This window comes from Narcine bancroftii, chromosome 2 (assembly GCF_036971445.1).
Source record: "Narcine bancroftii isolate sNarBan1 chromosome 2, sNarBan1.hap1, whole genome shotgun sequence".
Lineage (NCBI taxonomy): Eukaryota > Metazoa > Chordata > Chondrichthyes > Torpediniformes > Narcinidae > Narcine > Narcine bancroftii.
This window is the reverse complement of record NC_091470.1, coordinates 151,918,169-151,941,140: the sequence shown is the minus strand read 5'-3', so window position 1 is coordinate 151,941,140 and position 22,972 is coordinate 151,918,169. Positions and strand designations below refer to the sequence as shown.

The window sequence follows — 22,972 nt, the reverse complement described above, 5'->3', positions numbered from 1 at the left end:
TTGTGTTTGCCTTCAGATTCCAGTGTCTGCAGTCTCCTGTGTATTACCATGAAGAACAGATTCACAGATTATGATAAACATTTCTAACTTCTGTGGCACTGCGAATGCATTGTCCATCCTACTTTATGAAACAAGGGACCAAATACCCGCACACATACCAGTTGCTGCATTTAACTTCAAATGCCAATAAAAGAAGAAAGACTTGCATTAATATAGTGCGTTTTCTGATCTCAGAACATCTCTACAGTCAATAAGCATATAATGTAGGCTTCACAACAGCCAAATTATGCACAACCATCTCCCACAAACAAGGTGAAATTGACCAGATAATCTGTTTCACTGATTCCAGTTAAATTTTTAAACATTTGCCAAGGCACTTGGCTCTCCTTTAAAAGAAACCTTGTGGATCGCTTACGTCTGTTGAAAAGGACAGTTTAATTCCGATCCAGGTTGTGCAACTGTGTTAGTTATTTCATATAATAAAACATTAAAGTATTATCAGTTGATTCATCGGTGCTTTTGATAATGGAACCTTCAAAGACAATCTCTGACATGGAATAAACAACTGAGGCAAGGTATATAATTGCTGTCAACAGGAGCACAGAATCATAATGTAAAAGCACTTATTATAACGTTCTTGGCAGTTGAAGATGTGACCCATTTATTTTCTGCTACACAAGGAGTTGGCAAACCTTAATAACCTTTGTAAAAATATTTTGGGTTACTGCTACAATTTTCTTGTCCAACTATTCACTGAATGTACATGGTGGTCTAATGTTATTAGAAAAGAGAGAGGATTTCTGGAGGCTTTGAATATAATCAGTAGTTGATGTCATCCAAAAGTAAGGATTTTCCGTTCAATGACCTTCACTAAAAGATGGCATCCTCCCAGCTTTTGCAAATTTCAAAATAAAGATAGAGCCAGCTATTTATAAAATAATGTTGTGGGTGTATGTAATGAGTCTTGGTTAATGGCCATAACCAATGCAGTCAAATATGTGCTCATAGAACAAATTCCCATCAGTGAATCTGACAATCCACTGCCAATCAAGTGTGGAATTTCACTGCATTTTTAACAATCAGTCAGTAAGTAGGTATGCGTTTATAATGTCATGTAATCTGGTAAGTATATTTGCATATAGGTATATTTGGATATTTTGAAATAGCAGCCGAATTACATCTCCGTGCCCTTATCCAATTATCCATTGCCCTTTCACCCATCTTCACCTGAAAAGTTCACTTGATCATGGCTCCTTGTGTGCACTCCATAAGTGTTCAACTAGAACTAGCTCATGCCTTGAAAGTCTTCCCTCTGTGGTTTTTACACGAGGAATTCAAACTTCCATTTATCGAATTGGGAACTGCCCGTCACCTTGTCAAGCTATAATTAGACCCTTCTGACCAGGTGCGCAGCTGCAGTGCCACCTCAGGCAGGCAGTTCTAATTACAGTGAACACCAATGTGTTAATTAATCATGGAAAAGTAAAAATAACCTTGTCCTGTTGCTGAGAATAAATCCACACATTATAGTGAAATTGGTTCATTAGCACTGCTCTTTGGCTAAAATATAAATTGTGTACCTGAGGGATGAGGGTGGGGGGCTGCTATTTGACCAATTATGCTGGAACCCATTGTTTGAAATAACTGTCCAATTAATCTTATATATTTACATTTTCACACTGCCTGCAAATTGCTATTTTTCAAGTATATAACCAGTTCATTTTGTAAGTTACTTTCACCACCATTTTAGATAGTATATTCTCGATATAACAATTTGCATCTTCTCAACTTCAACTTGTAATTAATTGCCTTACACTGGAGCCTTCCATTTCCCAACAACTATCTTCTGGAGGGATGCTGTTATGAGCACGTTTGGATTCTGCAACAGGATATAGATAGTTTGAGTGAGTACGTGAAATATGAGTTTAATATGGAAAAATATATTCCAGAGAAATTCCAGAGGTTCACTACTCTGGCTAAAGAAATTTCTCTGCACCTCTGTTTTAAATGGGTACCCTTTAATCCTAAAGTTGTGCCCTCTTGTCCTTGACTCCTCCTCTACCATGGGAAACAAGTTTGCTACATCTACTCTCTTTCAATGATTTGAATTGCTTCTATGAGGTTTCCCCCTCCCCCCCTCATTCTTCTGAGCTCCAAGGAGTACAGTCCTAAAGCCATTAGTCATTCCTCAAATGCTAATCCCTTTATTCCAGGAATCATTCTTGTAAATCTCTGCACCCTCTCCAATGCCAGATCATCCTTCCTTAAATAAGCCCAAAACTGTACCCTGTACTCTAAGTGAGGCCTCACCAGAGCTTGATAAAGCCTCGACATCACATTCCTGCTCTTGTATCCTATTCCTCAATATAGGTATTCCAACATTGTTCTCGCCTTCTTCACAACCCACTCAATCTGGAGTTTAACCTTTCAGGTATCCTGCATGAGGACATCCTAAGCCCCTTTACACATCCAAAATTTGAATGATCTCCTCATCTGCCCTTTGATTCCTTCTACCAAAGTGTATGAGCATACACTTTCCAACATTGTATTTCATTTGCCACTTTTTTGCCCGTTCTCCCAATCCGTACTGTTCTTACAGCCTTTGGGATGTGTTACGAGCCCAAAGGACCCCAAAACCCAGCAGCAATAGACATTCACCAAGACAAATAGTTTTTAAAACAAAAGTTGTTTTTAATCAACTTTAAACATGAAAACAAAATCAAACTTTAACTTATCTCTATACTTAACTTACCCAAATTAACCCCCTTCTAATTCTAAGCACACGTGTATGATGTGTATGTAAATTTAAGAAAAGTTCTTTGGTTCATAGTTCAATCTCACTTCTCCTTCTTCCAAGTTCTCTGGATGCAGGCAATTCTTATACTGTGCGCAGAATTTAACATGTATAAAGTTCACCAGGCTTTGGTGCTTGAAAGATAAATGTTTACCACTCAGGAAGGTTCTTGAGGGTTTACAGAGAGAGATTTGTTGTTCCAGGATTTCCACAACTGAGGTACCACCATTAGTCACCTCAATGTCTCGCTGATTAAACTTGCCCCATCAGTGTTTTCCAGATGGTAACCTCATTCTTCAGGCTACCATCATAGAGTTCCCCTCTGTTCCTCTTATTCCAAGAGAAACATCAGACAGATAGCACTTCCAGCCATCTGCCACTCTGGAGCTTTTCATCAGTGTCAACCAGCTTCCTGGCTTGTACTGTTCAGCTGCTTTCAGTGTCATACACACACTAGCTGACTGAAAGAGCTTGTTGAGCTAGGTCTCCACTCTCTCTCTCTCTCTCTCTCTCTTTCTCTTTCTCTCTCTCTCTCTCTCTCTCTCTCTCTCTCTCTCTCTCTCTTTCTCTCTCTCTCTCCCTCTTCAACTGCCAACTGCTAGGAAGCTCATGTGACTCTCACTTGCAAAAACCCTCACCTTTTTCAATAAACAACAGGAGTTCTCCTCTCTTGATCAAGATGTTGTCTTAGATAAACAAAACCCAGGTAGACCTTTCTGTGAGCACTTTGCAGAAAGGTCAGAAGCCTTGTAGTTATCCAACCATCCAGCCTGTCTCCAATTCCAAACATGACATCATTTCAATTAGCACCTACTTGTGAAATGTGCATAAAAGTCTCCAAAGATCCTGCAATGTTACTGAATATGAATTCTTTAGTCTTGCAAATAAAATGTTTTAAATTGTGTGTATGCATGTAACCTACTCAAATTTTACCAAAATTCCTCCCAATATTTATCCATTACAGATGAAACTATTTTCCAGCCTGGTAGTCCTGATTTTGATGCTCCTGTACCTTCTTCATGATGGTAGTGGGTTGATGATACTGTGCACTGGATGGAAAGGGTCTTCTATAATTCCTTGAGCCCTATTTAGATAGAACTCCCAGTAAATGTCCTCTATAGAGGAAAGAGTGATCCTCTATATAGACTTTGCTTTGCAGCTACCATACCACACAATGATGCAGCCAGACAGGATGGTCTCAATTGTGCTTTTTAAAAAGGTTGTCAAGATGGGCACCCGTGTCCTTTCCCTTCTCAGCCTCTTTAGGAAGTGTAGATACTACTGTGCCTTCCTGACTAATGAGGAGGTGCAAGTCCAGGATAGGTTATCCCTTGTATGCATGCCAAAGAACTTTTTCCATAACAGAACCATTGATGGTAGTGGAGATTGGTTATGCTGTCTTTCTATTCCCTGAACCAATGTAATGGTTGGCAGGGCTCTTAAATGCAACTTCTCTCTTTCTTGCATTCCTACTTTTCACCTCCTCCGTCCAGCCTAAGGGTGCCCTTCTAACCTCCCACACCACCAACTCCCACACTCAACAAGTGATCCTCCATAATTTCACTAGCTTTCCACCATCAGGAACATCTTTTCTCCCCATTCAGCATTTCCAACAGACTTTTCCCTTTCAGAGCTTCCTGATTCAGGCTTTCATCTCCACCAACCAGTGGTCTTCTTATGTGCAAATATAAGAGATGCAAGGTACCAGTCCCTACTGATGGGACCAAATTTGCTTGCACATATTCCAATTTAGTTCATTGCATTTAATCTTTACAGTGCAGCATCCTCAAGATTGGAGAAACCAATCTCAGATTGTGTGCTTACATTTGGTCAGTCAGGACAATCCTCAGTTTCTAGCTGCCTGTTCTTTTTGTTGTCAAGTCAAGTTTATTGTCATCCGATTGCACAAGTACAACCAGACGAAACAGTGTTCTACGGTCCTCGGTGCAAAACACACACACAACCAAACATAACACACATACATACAGACAAACAATACATATGCAGGATAAGTATTCATCTATACAAATAAGTAAATATTGTTTCATGAATATGAGAGTCTCGGTTGGTTAGTGTGAGCAGGTGCTTTGGTCATTCAGCATCTCACTGCCCATGAAAAGAAGCTGGTCCTCAGCCTGGCGGTGGTGGCTCTGATACTCCTGTATCTCTTCCCCGAAAGTAGCAGCTGAAAGATGCTGTGTGCAGGGTGGAAGGGTCCTCAATGATTTTTCACACCTTCTGCAGACAACAATCATATTGATGGGGTAGAGGGAGATTCCAGCAATCCTCTCTGCCACTCTTATTGTTCTGTGGATTGACCTCCAATCCATTTCTCTGTAGCAACCATACCACACTGTGATGCAACCAGCCAAGACACTTGATAGAGCCCATATAGAAAGTTGATATGATGATGGCCGGTAGCCTTGCCCACTTCAGTCTTCTCAGTAAGTGCAGTCGCTGTTGAGCCTTCCTGAGGAGATCTGTGTTCATGATAGGTCACGAGTTAGGTGAACTCCAAGGAACTTGGTGCTCTCCATTCTCTCAACTACAGAGTTATTGATGCGTCATGGAAGTTGGCCGTTCCTGGTCCGCCTGAAGTCCACAATCATCTCTTTTGTCTTGTCCACGTTGAGACTCAGGTTGTTACTCTCGCACCATATCATGAAATTTGCCACTCCTCTCTAGTGAAACTCATTGTTGTTGCTGTTGAGGCCGACTTCTGTTGTGTCATCTGGAGACTTGATGGCACTGTAGGAGCTGGATCTGGTGATGCAGTCATTGGTCAGAAGCACGATTCTCTTTGCTGTTCCCACTCTGTCTTCAACCTCCCACATTGCACCAATAGAGCTTATTGTAAGCTTAAAGAAATACATTTCAATTTCTGAATGGTTTGCTGAAGACTTTAGGACCTCATTCTGAATTCATCAATTTTAGGTGACCTTTCCCTTTATTTCTTTCTCTACAGATGTGGGCTGCACCTTTCTATTTCAATTTGTTTTGGATTTTGTTTTCTTTTCTGTCCCTGACTGCCATTTTAAAAGTAATTTGCTATCATGGCAACTTTGGTTAGGTATCCCAGACATTCTTTTTATTCTCTCCACTCCTCTCTGCATCTTAACACATGTGGTTCTTCACTCTTCCACTTCTGATGAAAGATCCCAGATCCAAAGCATCAACTCCTTTTTCCTCCTTTTGTTGCTGCCTCACCTACTGAGTCCTTCCAGCATTCTCTGGCTTTAACTGTCAGCTGCCCTTGCCCATTTTAAAACAAAAACTTGATTTTGAACTGATTAATTTGCATTTTGCAGAATCTAGTTTCTCAACACGTCTTCAATCATCCAGTGGACTTACTGTTGCTTGGTAGGGGTAGGCGGGTAAAGGGGAGATGAGTCAGAGATCATCCAGGATCTAATGGCAGTATGGACCAATCTAACGTTTGCATGCCAAGACACATCTTGCCTGCCAGTCATATAAAGGATATCCTTAAAAACACATGTATTCCTAGTTCTTCCATCCATGTGATCAATGGACACCATTAGGAGTGAGGCAACATTGGTTAGTCTGATGGAGATCTTTCTGAGATTTCTGTTTGGGGGGGGATTTAACATTTCACTGGAGAGAGGAAGGATTTACATCAATTATTTACTGTCCAGAAGAGAATTTTTTTTATTATTGGTACATTCTGATAGGCGTTGGCCTGCAGCATCCACACACTCACAATCACACACCAGAGCCGCTCCACTCTGGCTCAGAGGTACAATTCATCTGACGGCAGCTCCTGATTAATGCATGCTTTTAGCTGGAAGGCGTCCAAAGAGGAGAGAGAAAGACTTAAAAATAATTGATGGCGGCAGAGAAGGGGCAGAGAGAGGAAAAATAGGCAGATTTGCCAGTTTAATATTGTACATGGTGTCTCTGTGACGCGAGTCCAAAAATACATCAACCAGATTGTTCTTTTAACTTGGCATACTGCTGCCTGCCCTTCTGTCAGAGTCATCTCTTTGCTAATGGTAAACCGATTAATTTCATGTTAATTTAGTTTATTCAAACCCATGCACAATTCCTGCTGGTTTTTGATCCCCGGCTTTCTCCGCTTCCGCTGACTTTTGCTCGTTTCTGTTTTTGGAGGCAGCCCATATTTCATGCAGGATGCCAGAATAGTAACAGTCAGTGAGTTGTTTGGCTCGGGAGGGGGTGGGTAAGGGAGGAAGGGGGGGGGGGGGGGTAAGGCACTGCTCTCCTGCTCAAATGGGTGCCAACCAAATATCCAAAGAAAGACCTGAGACTCGTTGGAAGAGCAGACATTGGAATGGGCGTTGGATGAGGCATTAAAGTGATGCACAAACAAAACACCGATGGTAGAAATCTGAAACAACGAAAACCACTGGAAATCCTCAGCAAGTCAGACATCAATTATGGAGAGACAGACAATAATGCGGCCTAACCTTCTGAATATTAAACTGAGGTTCCATTTGCCCTTTCAGATGAAGATGATGATATTACTTTGTAGAGCATGGTTAAAACCCTCCCCACCATCAAGAACATCTACAGAGAATGATGCCATTCGAGAGCAGCAGCCATCATCAAGGAATCTATATCCCCCAGTACACACTCTGTTCTCGCTGCTGCCATCAGGAAAGAGGTCTAGGTGCCACAAGACTCACACCAGAAGGTTCAGGAACAGCTGCTTCCCCTCCACCATCAGACTCCTCAACAACCTACTCAGTCAGGGATTTATTTAGGGTTTCTTGCACTTTATTGAATTTTTTTCTATATATTGCACAGTCGGTTTGTTTACATTTCTTTATTTGTTTACATGGGTCCGTTGAGTCAGTTTTTTTGCACTGCCAATAAGTGATCATTCTGCCTCGCCCGCAGGAAAAAGAAACTCAGAGTTGTATGTGATGTCACGTATGTATTCTGACAATCAGAAATCTAATCTGAATCTGAAATCTGAAATTTGCAGATGACACAAAATTGGTGGTGTAGTGGACAGAGAGGAAGGATATCTAAGTTTACAACAGGATTTAGATCAGTAGAGAAGGTGGGCCAAAGTGTGCTGCACTCTGATAAGTTAAACAAACCTGCGTTGGACTTGCTCAGTAAATGGCAGGCCCTGAAGAGGGTTGCAGAACAGAGAGACCTAGGGGTGCAAATGCATAGTTTCATGAAAATGGAGACCATGGGGGCATTGTGGTAAAAAAGCATTTAGCATGCTCTTTTTCATTGGGTGCCATATTGAGTGCAAAAGTTGGGACCTCCATGATACAGGTACAGGTTCACAGCCTATTGATCTCATTGGTGAGATCACACTTGGAATACTGTGTGCAGTTATAGTTACCCAGCTATAGGAAGGACATCAATAAGGAGGAAGAGGTGCAGAGGGGATTTACCAGGATGCTGTCAGATCTGAACTGAAAGGCTGGGTCTTTATTCCCTGACTGACAAAAGATGAAGAATGATCTTATAAGGGTTGGTAAAATCATAAGGGACTTAGATAAAATGAATGCATGCTCACAACCTATTTCCCAGAATGGATAATTCTAGAACTGACAGGGCATATGTTTAAGATGAAAGGGGAGAGATTGGAGTTCTCCTGATGGGCAACTTTTTCACTCAGAGAGTAGTCCGTATCTGGGATGAGCTGCCAGAGGAAGCTACAGAGGTCAGCACAATTACAACATTCAAAATCCATTTGGACAGACGTGTGGGAAGGGTTAAGAAAGATATGGACCCAAATACAGGCAAATGGGACTAGACCAGAATACCCAACTTGCACATGTGAATGAGTTGGGATTGAAAGTCCTGTCCTGTACCATACAATTATGACTCTATGACTCTTGACTTCCACTCAGACGGTCTCTCTTACCCTCCACCTTGTCTGTCTTAAAACTTGTTTAAGTTTAATAATAATAAATACATAACTAATAAATCCACACAAAAATGGGGGAAATATTCATCTGTGACATTTAAAAAGTTCTTGCGTTAGCACTTGCTGCCTGACTTGCTGAGTAGTTCTGATGTTTCCATGTCTTTTTATTGTCTGTAGGATCTTGCAATGCATAAATTACAGTCCTGTTCCCTTCAAAATGATTCTTTGGCTGTGTGATATTTAAGTACATTCTGAAACTGTGAAAGGCACTAAATTAATGTAAATGCTTTCTTTCGATTGGAACTTAAGAGTAATGAAAGTAGAGAAAAACACTGACTGAAGCGATATAGAGGAAATATCTAAACTGTCAGATCTCAAATGTAATTAACTAGAACAGTTTGTTATTAATTTTTGTACCTGGCCAGCTATTGATATCCCAGCTGTACATTGTGCTTCTGCCAGATGGCTCGGTGTGTTGTAGCTTTGAAGTTTAGCCGAATAAAGATTAAAGGATTTTTTTTTTCCTTTGTGCTCATTAATGTGAGGGATGGTAGTGTTGTAGAGTAAAACAATTTCTTTTTAAGTTGTCCATGTCAGCACCAAGTACTTCCAATTCAAATACGGCCCGGGTAAAAGACTGTAAAGCCCCCTCCATACTTACCCGACAAGTTATTCCAGAGTGATACAGCTTAGCTTTAATAGAGGAATGCTATCCCTCCCAACAAGGGGAGGTACCTCATCGCTTAGATGCAGATTAAAATCCTCTCCCTGTACGGTCTTTCAGCCTGTAACCATTATTGTACCAGAATGACAATTTTTCAGATGCAAGCTATGCTGTGGCCGTTCTGGTTGAGATTGGCAAATTTGTTGTAAAATGTTCAAATTCTAATTATTTCTGTACATTAGAATAAGATGTGTGACGTGTTTGCTATCCAGGGTGAAAATATGTACAAACCAAGGTGTTACCTTTCTCAGGGTGAAGGCTCTGTATGATCACACCCAGAAGAAATTTGTGTAACACAATTACCTTCACCTTTTTCCTGTACCATCGTCTTTTCCTTGTATGAAATTAGGTGCAAGGAAAACAATTTTTTTTTGCATGCATCCACTGAAACAAACAGTCCCCTCACACGTAGAAGTAAAAGAGAATCATTCCCAAAATCTGGAGGTATTTTAGCTATTTAACTAAGGCTGGAGATGAGCAGAGGCCGACTGGATTGTGCCTGGTTCAGTTAACAACAGATCATCAGCACTGGGTATATGATAGTTCTGACTGGGTCGTGCATTGAATTTCAATCCCAGGGTGGGCTCCCTGTGCTGTTCCACAACACAGTGCAAGCTCATCTGCCAACTTTACACAGCCCTATGATCGTGTATAAATGGTAGTTAAATGTAACTGCACTCCCTGTTATTATGTTAGGCTTTTAACCTGCCTGTTCTAAATCTGTATCCCAAATCAGCACCACTGACTTTCTAAGCCAGGGAGCTGAAGGAAGTACTGAAGAATAAACTCATCAAAAAGAAATGCCTTAAAGTGCATTGGCTGCCTGATAAGAACATTTTAAAGACGAATTTGATTTGCAACATGAAAAATGCAGCAGCTGAATTCTTTTTCACTGAAAGATTCAATACATAGCAATAAAACAGTGAGCAGACAGACCTTTTTGAGGATCAAATTTTTGGGTCTGGATATTAGGGAAATCTCTCCTCGTCATCATCTCCTCTGAAGAAGTCCATTTACGTTTACCTGAGAGAGCAGATTGAGCTTTGTTTAACATTTCATCCAGAAGACCACCTTAGATTATGTCTTTTGATCTCTGGACGGAAACTCTAACCCACAACTCTTTGAGTTGAGAGTGAGACATCATATGAAATATTGTGTTCAAGTCAGGGTCTTCCTAGCTGAGGATAGATACACTTGGGGCAGTGTGACTGCCACAAAGGCTCATTCTTGAGGATGCAGGTCTGTAGTCTGACAAGGGATTAAGCAGAAGAATGAGAAGTGAAATCATTGAGATGTAAAATGTTAAGGGATTTGCAAGGGTTGACAGAGTCTTCTCAAGCTTGAATATCTAGAACCAGGGATCACAGTCTCAACTAAGGGATTAGCTATTTTCAGTATCTCTCCATTTAAATAATAAATCGGCTTTCGACTCATTTTACTGAAGAGCTTGACCTCCGTCCTCTGCATGCTAAACTCCATTTGCCAGGCTTTTGCCCAATCTACCTCTACCCCGTTGTCGAATCGCAATGTCCACAACATGCCTTCCAATTGTTTGTGTCTCATCATCAAATTTGGAAATTTTATCCCCTCTTCAAGGTCATTAATGTAAATGGTCAATAATTGAGGTCCAAGAGCCAATCCTGAAAGTAACATCCTTCCAGCCCGATAAAAACCCATTTATTCTAACTCTGTTTTCTATTTGGACAATTTTCATTGCATGCTGTTCTTCTTCTTCTTTGGCTTGGCTTCGCGGACGAAGATTTATGGAGGGGTAATGTCCACATCAGCTGCAGGCTCGTTTGTGGCTGACAAGTCCGATGCGGGACAGGCAGACACGGTTGCAGCATTTGCAAGGGAAAATTGGTGGGTTGGGGTTGGGCGTTGGGTTTTTCCTCCTTTGTCTTTTGTCAGTGAGGTGGGCTCTGTGGTCTTCTTCAAAGGAGGTTGCTACCCGCCGAACTGTGAGGCGCCAAGATGCACGGTTGGAGGCGAGATCAGCCCACTGGCGGTGGTCAATGGAGCAGGCACCAAGAGATTTCTTTAGGCAGTCCTTGTACCTCTTCTTTGGTGCACCTCTGTCTCGGTGGCCAGTGGAGAGCTCGCCATAGAACACGATCTTGGGAAGGCAATGGTCCTCCATTCTGGAGACGTGACCCACCCAGCGCAATTGGATCTTCAGCAGTGTGGATTCGATGCTGTCAGCCTCTGCCATCTCGAGTACTTCGATGTTGGTGATGAAGTCGCTCCAATGAATGTTGAGGATGGAACGGAGACAACGCTAAAAGATTTAAAAACGTAACAAAAATTGCACAGTAAATCAAGATGCAGTAATAAGGTGATGCCAAGACTGCTGAATTTTTTTTAAGATTCTAGGAAATAATTAACTGGAATGGGAAGGGATATGAGATGAATTTCTTTTTCTCACTTATGGAAGCCCCCAACTGAATGCAGTGCTGTTCCCAGCCTCAGCAATGCTACAAACATTTAGAAAGGGTTGGATTGGCTTTGTCAGCTCTCCCAGCAGACCTCTGAACCTGAGAAAGGAGTTGGAAAATAGCAGAAGAAGAAAAATAAAAACAAGTTCACTAAATTTGTGCTCTTGTTATAACAGGAAGAAAAACTGTGCTGGACCATCTCCCCTTGTTATATTCAATTTATCTGTATATTGGTATTGTAAGACACAGTCTAGTCAAGCATTGAGTTCAAGCTTCACTAATGGCTTAAGCTTTGCACTTAGGCTGAGAGCAGCTCACAGATTCATTTGAGAAAAGGAGAAAAACAATTCTGAACAATTGTGTCCCTTGAATCCGAAAACAAATATGTAGTGAAGTATCATTAGTAGTCATTACTAGTTCCTAGGAAATATATAAATTCTGTTTTAATGCAACCTTTATTCTATCATTTTTCATGAAGAACAGACGTCAGATTAATGATAAAGCCATGGACCAGATGTAACACTACGCCAAGGTGATTTATTGGCCACTTAGCGTTGATGAAGCAGCAAACAAGAGTCAAATTGTTGTTATGACTCTGTTTGCCTTCATCAGAGTATTTACTCTGCATTCGGGGCTGCTCGGTATGCAGCTCATGTGCTCCAAGAACCGTAGGACAGATAAGTGAACAGAATCGACTGGGTTGAAAATCATTCCCTGTGAATTCCCACTGCACATAAAATTGGCTTTCTATCCGCTTTCTATTTACTTGTCATTCTCTGTTCTTTATTTCTGTAGAAGAGAAAGGGGAATTAAAGGCGAAAGGGGAAAATTCCTCCCTCTTTCTCTTGTTCTTTGTATTTTATCACCACTGCTGTGCTTCCGCTGATTTTTTTTGTAGAAGATGCAGCACAGATACTGATCTTTCTGCCTAGCTGGTCTGTGTTTGGGCTTTGTATTCAACACATGCTTCCTCCCATCTTATCTCACCTTATTCTGTTAGCAAGTATCTCCTCCTGTTCCTTTCTCCCTCCCCAGTATTTTTATCCAACTCCCTCTCAAATGCATCTCCTCTATTCAGCTTAACTACTCTCGAGGATGGTGAATTCAAGATTCTAATTGTATACTGGGTAAAGAAAATAAACCCAAATTTCCTTCTAGGTCTTTTATGTTCTGCACCTTTATTGTAAGACCCATTTCCCAGACACTTTTATTGCTCATTGGTCCTTCGTAGTATCGAACTGAAGTCTCCTTCATCCCAGGAAGTCCACACTGAATTTAAAACCCAATTTACAGTAATCCTGCACAGATTAACTTCATTTCCTCTACATTCCCATCAACTCCCTCATAATCACCCAGGCCCAGGAGTGGCACAGTTAGCGTAGCGGTTAACACAACACTGTTATAGCACCAGCGGCCAGGACCAGGGTTCGAATCCCATGCTATCTGTAAGGAGTTTGTATGTTCTCCCTGTGTCTTTGTGGGTTTCCACCACCCTTCAAGATGTACCAAGGTTGTAGTTCATTTGGATGTGTTTGGGTGACATGGACTCATGAGCCAAAAAGGCCTGATAGTCTAAAATGTAAAAAAAATTAAAATTTACACTGGCCAATTAATTTACAAGCCAGCATCATCTTTGGGATATGGGAGGAAACTTTGTTGAATCTCAGGGTTGTGGAAAGACACATGTCCCTCAGTTGTTTTTCCCCTGTGCATTGAAAAGTGCCAGGATTGGCTCCTGAACTATGCCTGATTCAACTCATGTCAACATACTTGTCTCAGCGTTTTCTGGTGTTGGGAGAGGGAAGAAAGCAGGTGGGGGTCCAACCTTTGATCGATCACAACTGGAGATGCACTTACAGAACGTAGGGCCAGAATTGGCATGGCAATATTACTTGCGTGGTCAAGCAACCAAGCAAAGCCTTGGCTGGCTTGCTCAAGTGCAAAGCTTCCTGTGTAAGCCAGTGTTTCAGTTTCCGTGGCAACTAGTATCAGTTGAAAAAAATGGAAGCAAAAATAGCAAGTTACAAAGAAAATAAATCACTCCTTTGTCATTATAGTGACAAAGTTGTGGTATCTGGGTAACTGTTTTGCAAAAAGCACCGTGGTGGGAAACCTTAAGACTTGGTCATTTTGGTTTGATGGCTCTGATTAGTTCCCACACTTAGAATCTACTGATGGATTTTTTATGTAACTCTTCAATTTCCTGATGTGCTGCAGGAGATGTTAATTGCATTCCTCCCAAACACAGCTGCCACTAGATTGTGCGTTGATTATGACTGAACAAGAAGACCCAGAACATTTGTCTGCAGACTGTCTTCTGCATAACCTGTCATCGTCAGGGTTCCTCCATGCTGAGCTTGCTAATGGGATGATGTGCGAGAAACAGAGTAGCTGATGCTGTGAGACCAGGGTGCGGGCTCAGGTGTGCCACATCGTGAAAATTCAAAAGAAAGGCACATTTTACTAATTCAAGACTCATAAAATAAAAACCGAACTGTACAAAGCCAAGAAAAAAAACCTGGGATCATCCCTCGGCTCTGAGCTAACTGGAATTAACCTCAGTGCCCAAGATTACGAAGAGGAACTGAAAACCAGTAGGATCCCATTTTAGCACTACAGACTATTCCACCATTCAGAGAACATCATGGCTGATCTAAGAATTTACTCCATATATCATTTTCCCACTCATTTTTACTCCTCTTGCTGAATAAGATGTCATAATTCTCAGAATCAATATCAATGATTGATTGACCATCAATTGTCATTTGGAGAAGAGATACCACATTTCTGCTACCTTCCACTCCCAAAGGGCTCAGTTTCAATTTCTGTACTCTTCCCCAGCCCTCAAATCCCAAAATAGTGGAAATATTTTATCTCTCTCCCTGTTCGTTGGTTCCAATTAATGTATTGAAAATTTGGGTTCACTCTCATTCTTCTAAGTTCATTGGAATTCAGCTCCACTTTGTTTTTTGCCTCTGAGTATTTATCCCCTTGCAGCCCACATATTGTTTGTATCTGTGGCATACTCCCTCAGTGTTAATATATGTTTCTCAGGATATGACGCCCTGAACTGGATTTGGCTAGCGTAGACTTTGTAGAGCTGGAGCATAACTTTATCTACATTTGTTTTAGTCCTTGGGTGATAAAGGACAGCCTTCCATTATCTTTTTTAATGCCCATCCATGGCATTTTCTTCAACCGTCTTGACTCAGAAACTATTCTTTTGGATTGTATAATTGGACATCATTCTATTATTTAGGATAGATGAGTAGGGAGATCAAGATATTGCAGACCAGTTATCGAAACATCTTTTGCTGGGAAATTACTCGAACTAATAGCTGAAGTGACCGAACATCTTGACAATTTTCATTGATCAGAGAGAGCCTGATGAGCTTGCTTGAATTTTTTAAAGAGGTGACTCAGTAGCAGACACAAGAACCTGTAAGAATGTTATTTTCTTTGAACTTCTGGATGAGTTTGATCAAATACCTCACTTAGCTAAGGTTAAAGATCGTGAAAATGAAAGCATATTATTGACCTGGCAAGTAAACTGATTGAGTAGCAGGGAAAGGAAAGCAGGCAAATGGACCTCCATGCAGACCATATATAACCATATAACCGTTTATAGCACGGCTCCTCCGCAAACTCCTGAGGAAGTAGAGGCTTTCTTCATGATGCCATTGGTGTGTACTTCAGAATTGATTTCACTTTTGGACATAGAGAAATGTAAAGTACATTTATGCTTGATACTAAATTGTAGCCCTTGGCCAGGTGTGGAAAATGGAGTAAAATTTGACATAAGAGACAAGTATATAGTTCCCCATTTTGAAAAAGAGCATCTTTCCCACAGATCCTGAAGGGCTGTAATTAGGCAGGTGGAATTCGACAAGATTCCTGTGGAGTATTAGATCAGTGAACATGAGTTGAATGGCCAGTTATTGTACTGCATACTCTAGGTTATTCTAGATAAACAAATGCATACACTTATTCCCTACATCATGTGATAGTTCCATTGATTTTCTTTTTCAAACTTTCATGTTGAATTTAACCTTATGGACAGCATTCGACTTTGGCATCTCACAAAGCAAATTCTTTTTGTGTGCCTGCCTAATTGTAAGAAGACAACGTCATGTTGGGGACAGCAGCAGAATGCCCGTAGCCCCTCCCCCCCCCCCCCCCTCCCCACAAAGCTGCTCCACTTATCACTGGAATCATGTCTAGTCTACTCTCGAGCTGAACCCACTCTCTTCCGGAACCCCTGGACTCCACTGTCATTTTAATGTCTTTGAATACTTTTATTGACTCCACCTCCGAAGCTCTCCAGGGTTGAGAATGTCAACGATTCATGACACTATGAGAAGAAATTCCTCCTTATCTCCATATGTAATGCTGACTCCTTATAGTGACTATGTCCCCTTAATTTTAATGTCTCCACAGGGATAAGTACTCCCCTTTTAATCCCCTACATTCCTTTTACATCAGTGAACATCGGCCAAAGCTGCACAATCCTTCTTTATACATCAACGCCTTCATACCAGGGATCAACCAAATGAAACTTCTCTCCACTGCCTTCAATGCAAACACATCCTTCCATAAATATGGAGACCACACTCAATGTAGTTCTCCAGGCAGTCTCATCAGCACCCTTAAAATTGCAGAGAATACCTTTGTAGGCCCTTTTCTCTGTGCCTCTTGCAATAATTGCCATAACTCCCAATAACTTGCTCTACTTGCTTGCTAACTTTTTGAATTTCTTGTTCTTGTACTCTTAAATCACCATCCAAATTCTCCTTAACTTTAGAGGCTTCCTTCTGCTCACTGCTTGACATCACAGAGCTCCTGGCTATTCAGCATTTCCTGATGGAAAATAAATAGTCTCTCTGTTCAATATTATCCTGGATCTCCTTCATAAACATTGTGTAATGTGTTTGTTCTAATGTATTTCACTGTTGCCATTGACAAACACAGGTTACCTAGATGAAGCCATGCTCCGTAATATTATAACTCACCAGCTGGTTGATTGGGGTGGAAGCAAACTATGAATCATCTGGATTCTCTTGATCCTCAAGGTCATTGGAAAAGAAAACCTCTGCTCAGTCAGATTCAGGACTGAAATTGCAGGTAGAAATAAGATCAGCTCTGACAACACCTCCAAAACCCAAATTTCCAAAACTAAGGTATTAAATGCACAGGAAAACAGTCACCTACTTCCTAGATCACATACTATCCTGGAACTATATTGCTGTTTTTTTAAATTATTATTGATCAAAACACTTGCACTCATCTTATGACACCTTATGGGAGTAGCTCGAGCACATGAACTGAGCATTTCAAGGAGGTGCCTCAATATTGCTGCTCATGCAATGAATGATTGTATTCCCAAAAGTATATATATTTCAGAAAGGAGAAATAAATAAATCCTCTTTGAAATAAAGGGAAAATAAAATTCTCACCAGTAGGGGTCAGCATTAGCAATGAAGGCACCAATATTGTAGGATTCTTTTGGAGGATACATTCTTTCAGCACAGAGGATTAAGCCAATGTTGGATCTTTGCAAAAAAATGGTATCCAATTGGTCCCTCTCCCAGAACTTCAACCCATATCTATTTGGTCAGGGTAGTCCCCTTCTTTTTGGTGTTGAATATGGGATCAACAGTGAGCTGCTCAGAGAAAACTACTGATTTACCATCCCCATCATCAGTTGAGGTTGGGAGCCAGCTTCTGTGGATGTGGGGGTGGAGGGCCTTCTACAATGCAACTCCAGTTTTTGGGCAGGGCCAAGAACACGTCCTATCCGCAACACTGAATAATGCTTCTCACCTGGTTTAGCTAGACCTGTCAGGACTCTGAATGTTTGTGATGTTCAGATGACCTGCAATTTGGCCCTGCACACCTTTCTTATATAGAGAGACCAACATTGTAGGTATTATTGCAGGTATGGTCTAATCACCTTAAAGCTGCATGAAAGCTTCCTTACTCTTATTCTCTACTCCTCTCCCATAAAACTGGAATATCAGACTCACCCTTCAATGAAGCCTAGGTTCCACCTTGGCTTATTTAATAATGGTTTGTGTGTCTCACTTGAGCACTTGTTCCTTTTGTGTAGAGGATTCCTGATCAAAGCAACTAATTGCATGAAACAAAATTGTCCTCCATTCCCTCTTTAGGTTCTTTCATCCAGGCTATCTCTGACCCTGGAAATGTCATGGATATGGACTAGAGTTTGAAGCGTGTTTGTTAGTGAATTTGATAAATGTTCACATGGATCAAAGTCTCGCTTGTTAAGTCACAAAGTCTAAATTTGTATTCTGATTTTTTTTTGTTGTCTCACAGAATCCTGACATTGTATTGGTCCATTACCTGAATGTACCAGCCATAGAAGATTGTGGGAAGCCTTGTGGTCCGATACTGTGCTCCATCAACACAGACAAAAAGGAATGGGCTAAATGGTCGAAAGAGGAGCTGATCAGCCAGCTTAAACCCATGTGTGAGTGTTAACTTTTGCAATGCTTTCAGAATTGTTCCTCATTGTGGTATTGAACACTGAAGGCAGAATTACCCAGAGTCTCCAGAAACCTGGGATACTACTGCCAGCAAATCCTATTGAAAAATTGGGTTAAATTGTATATATTTTAAGATTTTTTTTTTCTTTGGCATCTTACGATCAAAAGTTTTGAGCGTGGGAAAACATGTTGTTTGACTTAATAGGCAAGCACCAGCCCAGTAATGAAGAAACTACTTGTTTTCTGATTGTCTGCCCCATGAGAATGGGCATGATGGAAAACCAATTGTGTGAGGGTGAGAATGGGATGTTTGGACTGAAGAGGTCATGTGATGAAACTTCCATGAATTTATCCCTCTACAGTTGGTGTTCTCATCTGGAGAAGGGTCGAGATAGGCTGGGGTGCATGAACTATGAGGAGCTCTCTTGCCTCCAAGTCAGAAAGTTGTGAGTTTGAGTCCCACTGCAGAGATCTGAGCACAGAAACCAGACTTACCCCAGAGGGAGTGCTGTACTGTCACAGGTGCCTTCTCTCTGCCGAGTTGGTAAATTGAATTCCAGTCTGCCTGATTTTTGGTCGAAGTGTGCATCTAAAACCCCATGGCATTGTTTTGAAGAATTATGGAGAATTGTCCATGCGAGTTAAATTCACATGTTGAAGCTGAATTAAAAATATAGGCTGTATACCAACCGAGAAGGGATGTATGGATCGCACATATGGAACTCAACTGCACTTAGAATCTCAACATGAAGGGAGAGAATTTGTGAAAGCAGCAGGGATAAAAGATTGAATTAAAGAAAAATAACATGCAGGTTGTACCGAATGAATGCCTCGGCTTCCTTGCGGGAGTCTTTGAGAAAATGTCGTGAGGGAAGGAACAGGCTGAGAACAGAAAGTGCAGTAAAACAGCAAGTAGCTTAATGTTCTGTGATGCCACGCACCATTTGCAACCCTGTAATAAGGCACAACTGCCCTGAACTGCTATGGAAAGCATTCCTCTGTAAAGCAAGTTTGGTGGAAATTCTGACAGGAGGGTGGGGAGGAGGGAAAAGGAGGGGGGGGGGGGGGGTGAAATAAATACATGGATTGCAGATATAGAGAGAAAGAGCACACTAGGGGCACAGGACCTGATGCAGACACTTGCCTCTCTTAATGCAGGCGATTTATAATGGCAACGAGGGAGTTGACAGAAAATGTAATTCGGAATGGGTCTGAGTTTATTCACCAGTGCATTGTGCATCCTTTTTCCATCTGGCCATTTATAGGGAAGAAATGGTGCTGCATGCCTGCCACCTGCTGGACTTAAGCTAATATTACAGAGTGAAATAAAGACATCCACAGAGGTCCGATATTTAACCATATAACCATTTACGGAGCGGAAACAGGCCATGTTGGCCTTTCGAGTCCGCACCGGTTCACTAGAACAGCTCCACTAGCTCAAACTTCCCGCTCTCTGCCAATAACCCTCCAACCCCCTCACCTCCATGTACACATCCAACCTTTTCTTAAATGATTAAACGTGCAAATTGGAACAGAAAATGCTAGAAGGACTCGGCAGTCAGGCAACAACTGTCAAGAGAGAAAAACTAATCATGTTTCTCTTTCCAACTTTTTGAAGGTAAACAAGAAATCCGCAGAAACTGGGGTCAAGTGCAATACACAAAGTGCCGGAGAAACTCAGCAAATGAAGCAGCATCCATAGGAAGTCAAAGGCAGTCAGCGTTTTAGGCCTGATCCCTTCTTCAGCTGTGCTGAAATCAGGCAGAGGACTGGATAAGAAGGTTGGAGGGGAGGAGTGGATCGAGAAGGAGCACAGGCTAGCAGGTGATAGGTGGATACAGATGGGAGTGTAAGGTCATGCACTCCAGCAGACTTTTTTAAATGGGAAGAAAATACCCAGATGCAAAGGGACCTGAGAGTCCTCATGCAGGATAGCACTGCTGGCACTCGTTTCAAGAGGAATAGAAAATAAGAGAAGGGATGTTATATCGAGGCTTTATAATACACTGGTGAGAACTCACTTAGAGTATTGTGAGCAGTTTTGGGCTCCTCCTTTAAGAAAGGATGTGCTGGCATTGGAGGGGGTTCAAAGGAGATCCACTTGAATGATTCCAGGAATGAGAGGGTTGACAGCTCTTGACGTGCATTCATTGAAATTTAGGAGAATGCGGGGCGATTTCATTGAAATATTTCAAATGTTGAAAGGCATTGGCAGAGGAGATATAGAAAGGTTGTTTCCCGTGGTTGGAGAGTTTAGGACAAGAGGGCGTAACTTCAGGATTAAAGAATGACCGCTTAGAATAGAGATGCAGAGGAATTTCTTCAGCCAGAGGGTAGTTAATTTGTGGCCACAGGCTGTTGTGGAAGTCAGGTCATTGGGTGTATTTAAGGTTCTTGTTTAGCCAGGTCATGGAAAGAAGGCCAGGCAATGGTGCTGAGTGGGAAAATGGATCAGCTCATGGTTGAATGGTGGGGCAGATTCAATGGGCTGAAGTGTCTATTTCTGCTCCTTTGTCTTGAGGGGAGAGAAGAAAGGAGCTGAAGTGATCAGGAGGGGAGCGGAAGGCTGAGAAAGATGCTCTCCGATAGGAGAAGGAAGGGGTTGGGGACCTGGAGAAAGGGAGACAGAAGGATGACATAAAGGAGGGAATGGGGGAGGGGGTTACAGGAAATTGGAAAGTTGATATTGATGTTGGAGACTTTATTTCAGTGATGCAATAATGGAATACAAGGTGAGTGGTCTGACAGTACACAAGGCCGTAATCAGACATGTCAATATGGCAGTGGAGTGTGGAATTGAAGTGGTTGGCCACTGGGAGATCCCTGCTGTTGTAGCAGACAGAGAGAAGGTGCTCAAAGAAGTGATTTGCCAGTCTGCGTCCATTCTCCATGAGGCTGAATCAGGATGCAGTAAATTTCCCCTACAGGTTCACAAGTGAAGTGTTCCTTTCACTAACTGGGCTTCAATTCGATATCTGAAAAGTAACATTCCCAGGACTTGCAGCCTTTTGCTATGCAAACACAAATGCACATGTACATACATGGAGCTGACATTGTAGGGCACATCCACACAGCGAGATTCTCAATGTTTGGTTATTTTTGTGAAATCTTAGTGAATCCCTTTCTCTGTTTTTAAAGTGCTAGTTGGGGAGTTTCCCAGTCCATTTTTTCTGCCATCTTTCTACATTTCCTTTTTTTCTGTATTTCTCACATTTTTTCCACAATTTGGCGTACCAATGACATTAACAGAGGAGTGGCTATTCCAGCATTTCGAGCTATGGTGAAATCCTCCATTAAAAGTGGCACCGCAGTTGTCTCACAATCAGAATGTAATGGACTAGGGTCCCACTCCAATGCCTGACATAAAAATCCAGCCAGTGTAGTAGACAGTTCTGCATCATCCAAGATGCTACTTTTCAGATCAGATCTTAAATTGAGACCCAATTAGTTGACTGGAATTAAAAGACACCATGGCAGAAGGGAGGAGAGCTTCACCTAATGAAATAATGAAATGGGTCAATATTCATCCCTTAAATATCACTAAAATAGATTCTATGGCAGTATAATTAAATACTACTCAAGCATCACTGAGTTTTTTTTTATTGTGGGAGATTGTGCAGAAAACCAAGTTTTTCTAAGTTGGATCATTTTGTAAAGTACTTCATGGGCTGTAAAGCACTTTGGGATTGTGCATCTGACTGAAGATAATTGGCCACTTCAGTGACAAATCGTTCGAATAAAAGGTGCTGTCTGTTGGAATCCTCGTACGTCTCCAAGATCATGGAACCCGCAGGATCCTCAGGCAGGAGGGGAGCGGATTGTGGTTTGCCAAACATGTGGAGCCACCAGTAAGCAAACTTCTGTCTGAGGAGTCAGAAGCTCAGATTGTGCCTATGCGAAGGTTTTGGAAATGAGGCTAAATTGTGAGGCAAGTCAAAAGGGGAGTGATTGGATGACCCCAGGGGTTGTGTGACTAATATTCAGGCTGAGACCCCTCAGGTGCTCCAGCACGTGGAATGGCTGAGATTTTGAGATGAAACATTTCAAGGCAGGAAGATTCAAAGAAATGTCCATAATAAAGAACTTGCATGTTCGGAGTGTCCTTGATGACTCTGAGGCATCCCCAGGTGCCTGCAGTCAAAGAGGAGCTGTGATTATGGTTGCAATGTGGGAAATATGTACCCAGTAGCCTCCCTCAGTCTTAAACTGCAAGAAGACAATGACCAGGGTGAAGTTGATTTCCTCTGGTGTTCTTTGCATTGATATTGCGGGATCCATGGGATCCAACTCATGCACTCAAGTCGGGTGGGGCCTTGGTTTAATATCCTATCTGAAAGCTGAATCTTCTGACACTGGAGAGGGCTTGATGTGTAACTCGCTGTTGAATGGCACATCGAGATGTGGGCTCAGTCTTCTTGGGGTGAAGTGGTTGAAGGGAGCAAAATGGGACAGACATTGAGGCATTTATATTCTGAGCCCAAACCAGAAAAAGAACAAGTGGTTTGGCAGGCACTTTTGTCACGATCATTCTGTCCCTTTAAACAGCAGTAACAACAAAAAAAAATTAAACTGACATTTACTATTGACCTTGTCTCCATGGAAATGAACAGAGAATGTCAACAACTTGTCAGAAATGTAATAGAA

At 41.7% G+C, this 22,972-nt stretch overlaps 1 protein-coding gene across 7 annotated transcripts in view; it reads left to right on the top strand.

Annotated features, from left to right (window-relative positions):
• Positions 1-22,972, top strand: part of camta1a (calmodulin binding transcription activator 1a) — a 1,025,873-nt gene that overhangs the window by 863,779 nt on the left and 139,122 nt on the right. For all 7 annotated transcript variants that reach the window (XM_069918585.1, XM_069918583.1, XM_069918582.1 and 4 more), the window contains one exon: positions 18,159-18,312. In XM_069918585.1, coding sequence (XP_069774686.1) covers positions 18,159-18,312 — 154 coding nt within the window. The remainder of the gene's footprint in view (positions 1-18,158; positions 18,313-22,972) is intronic.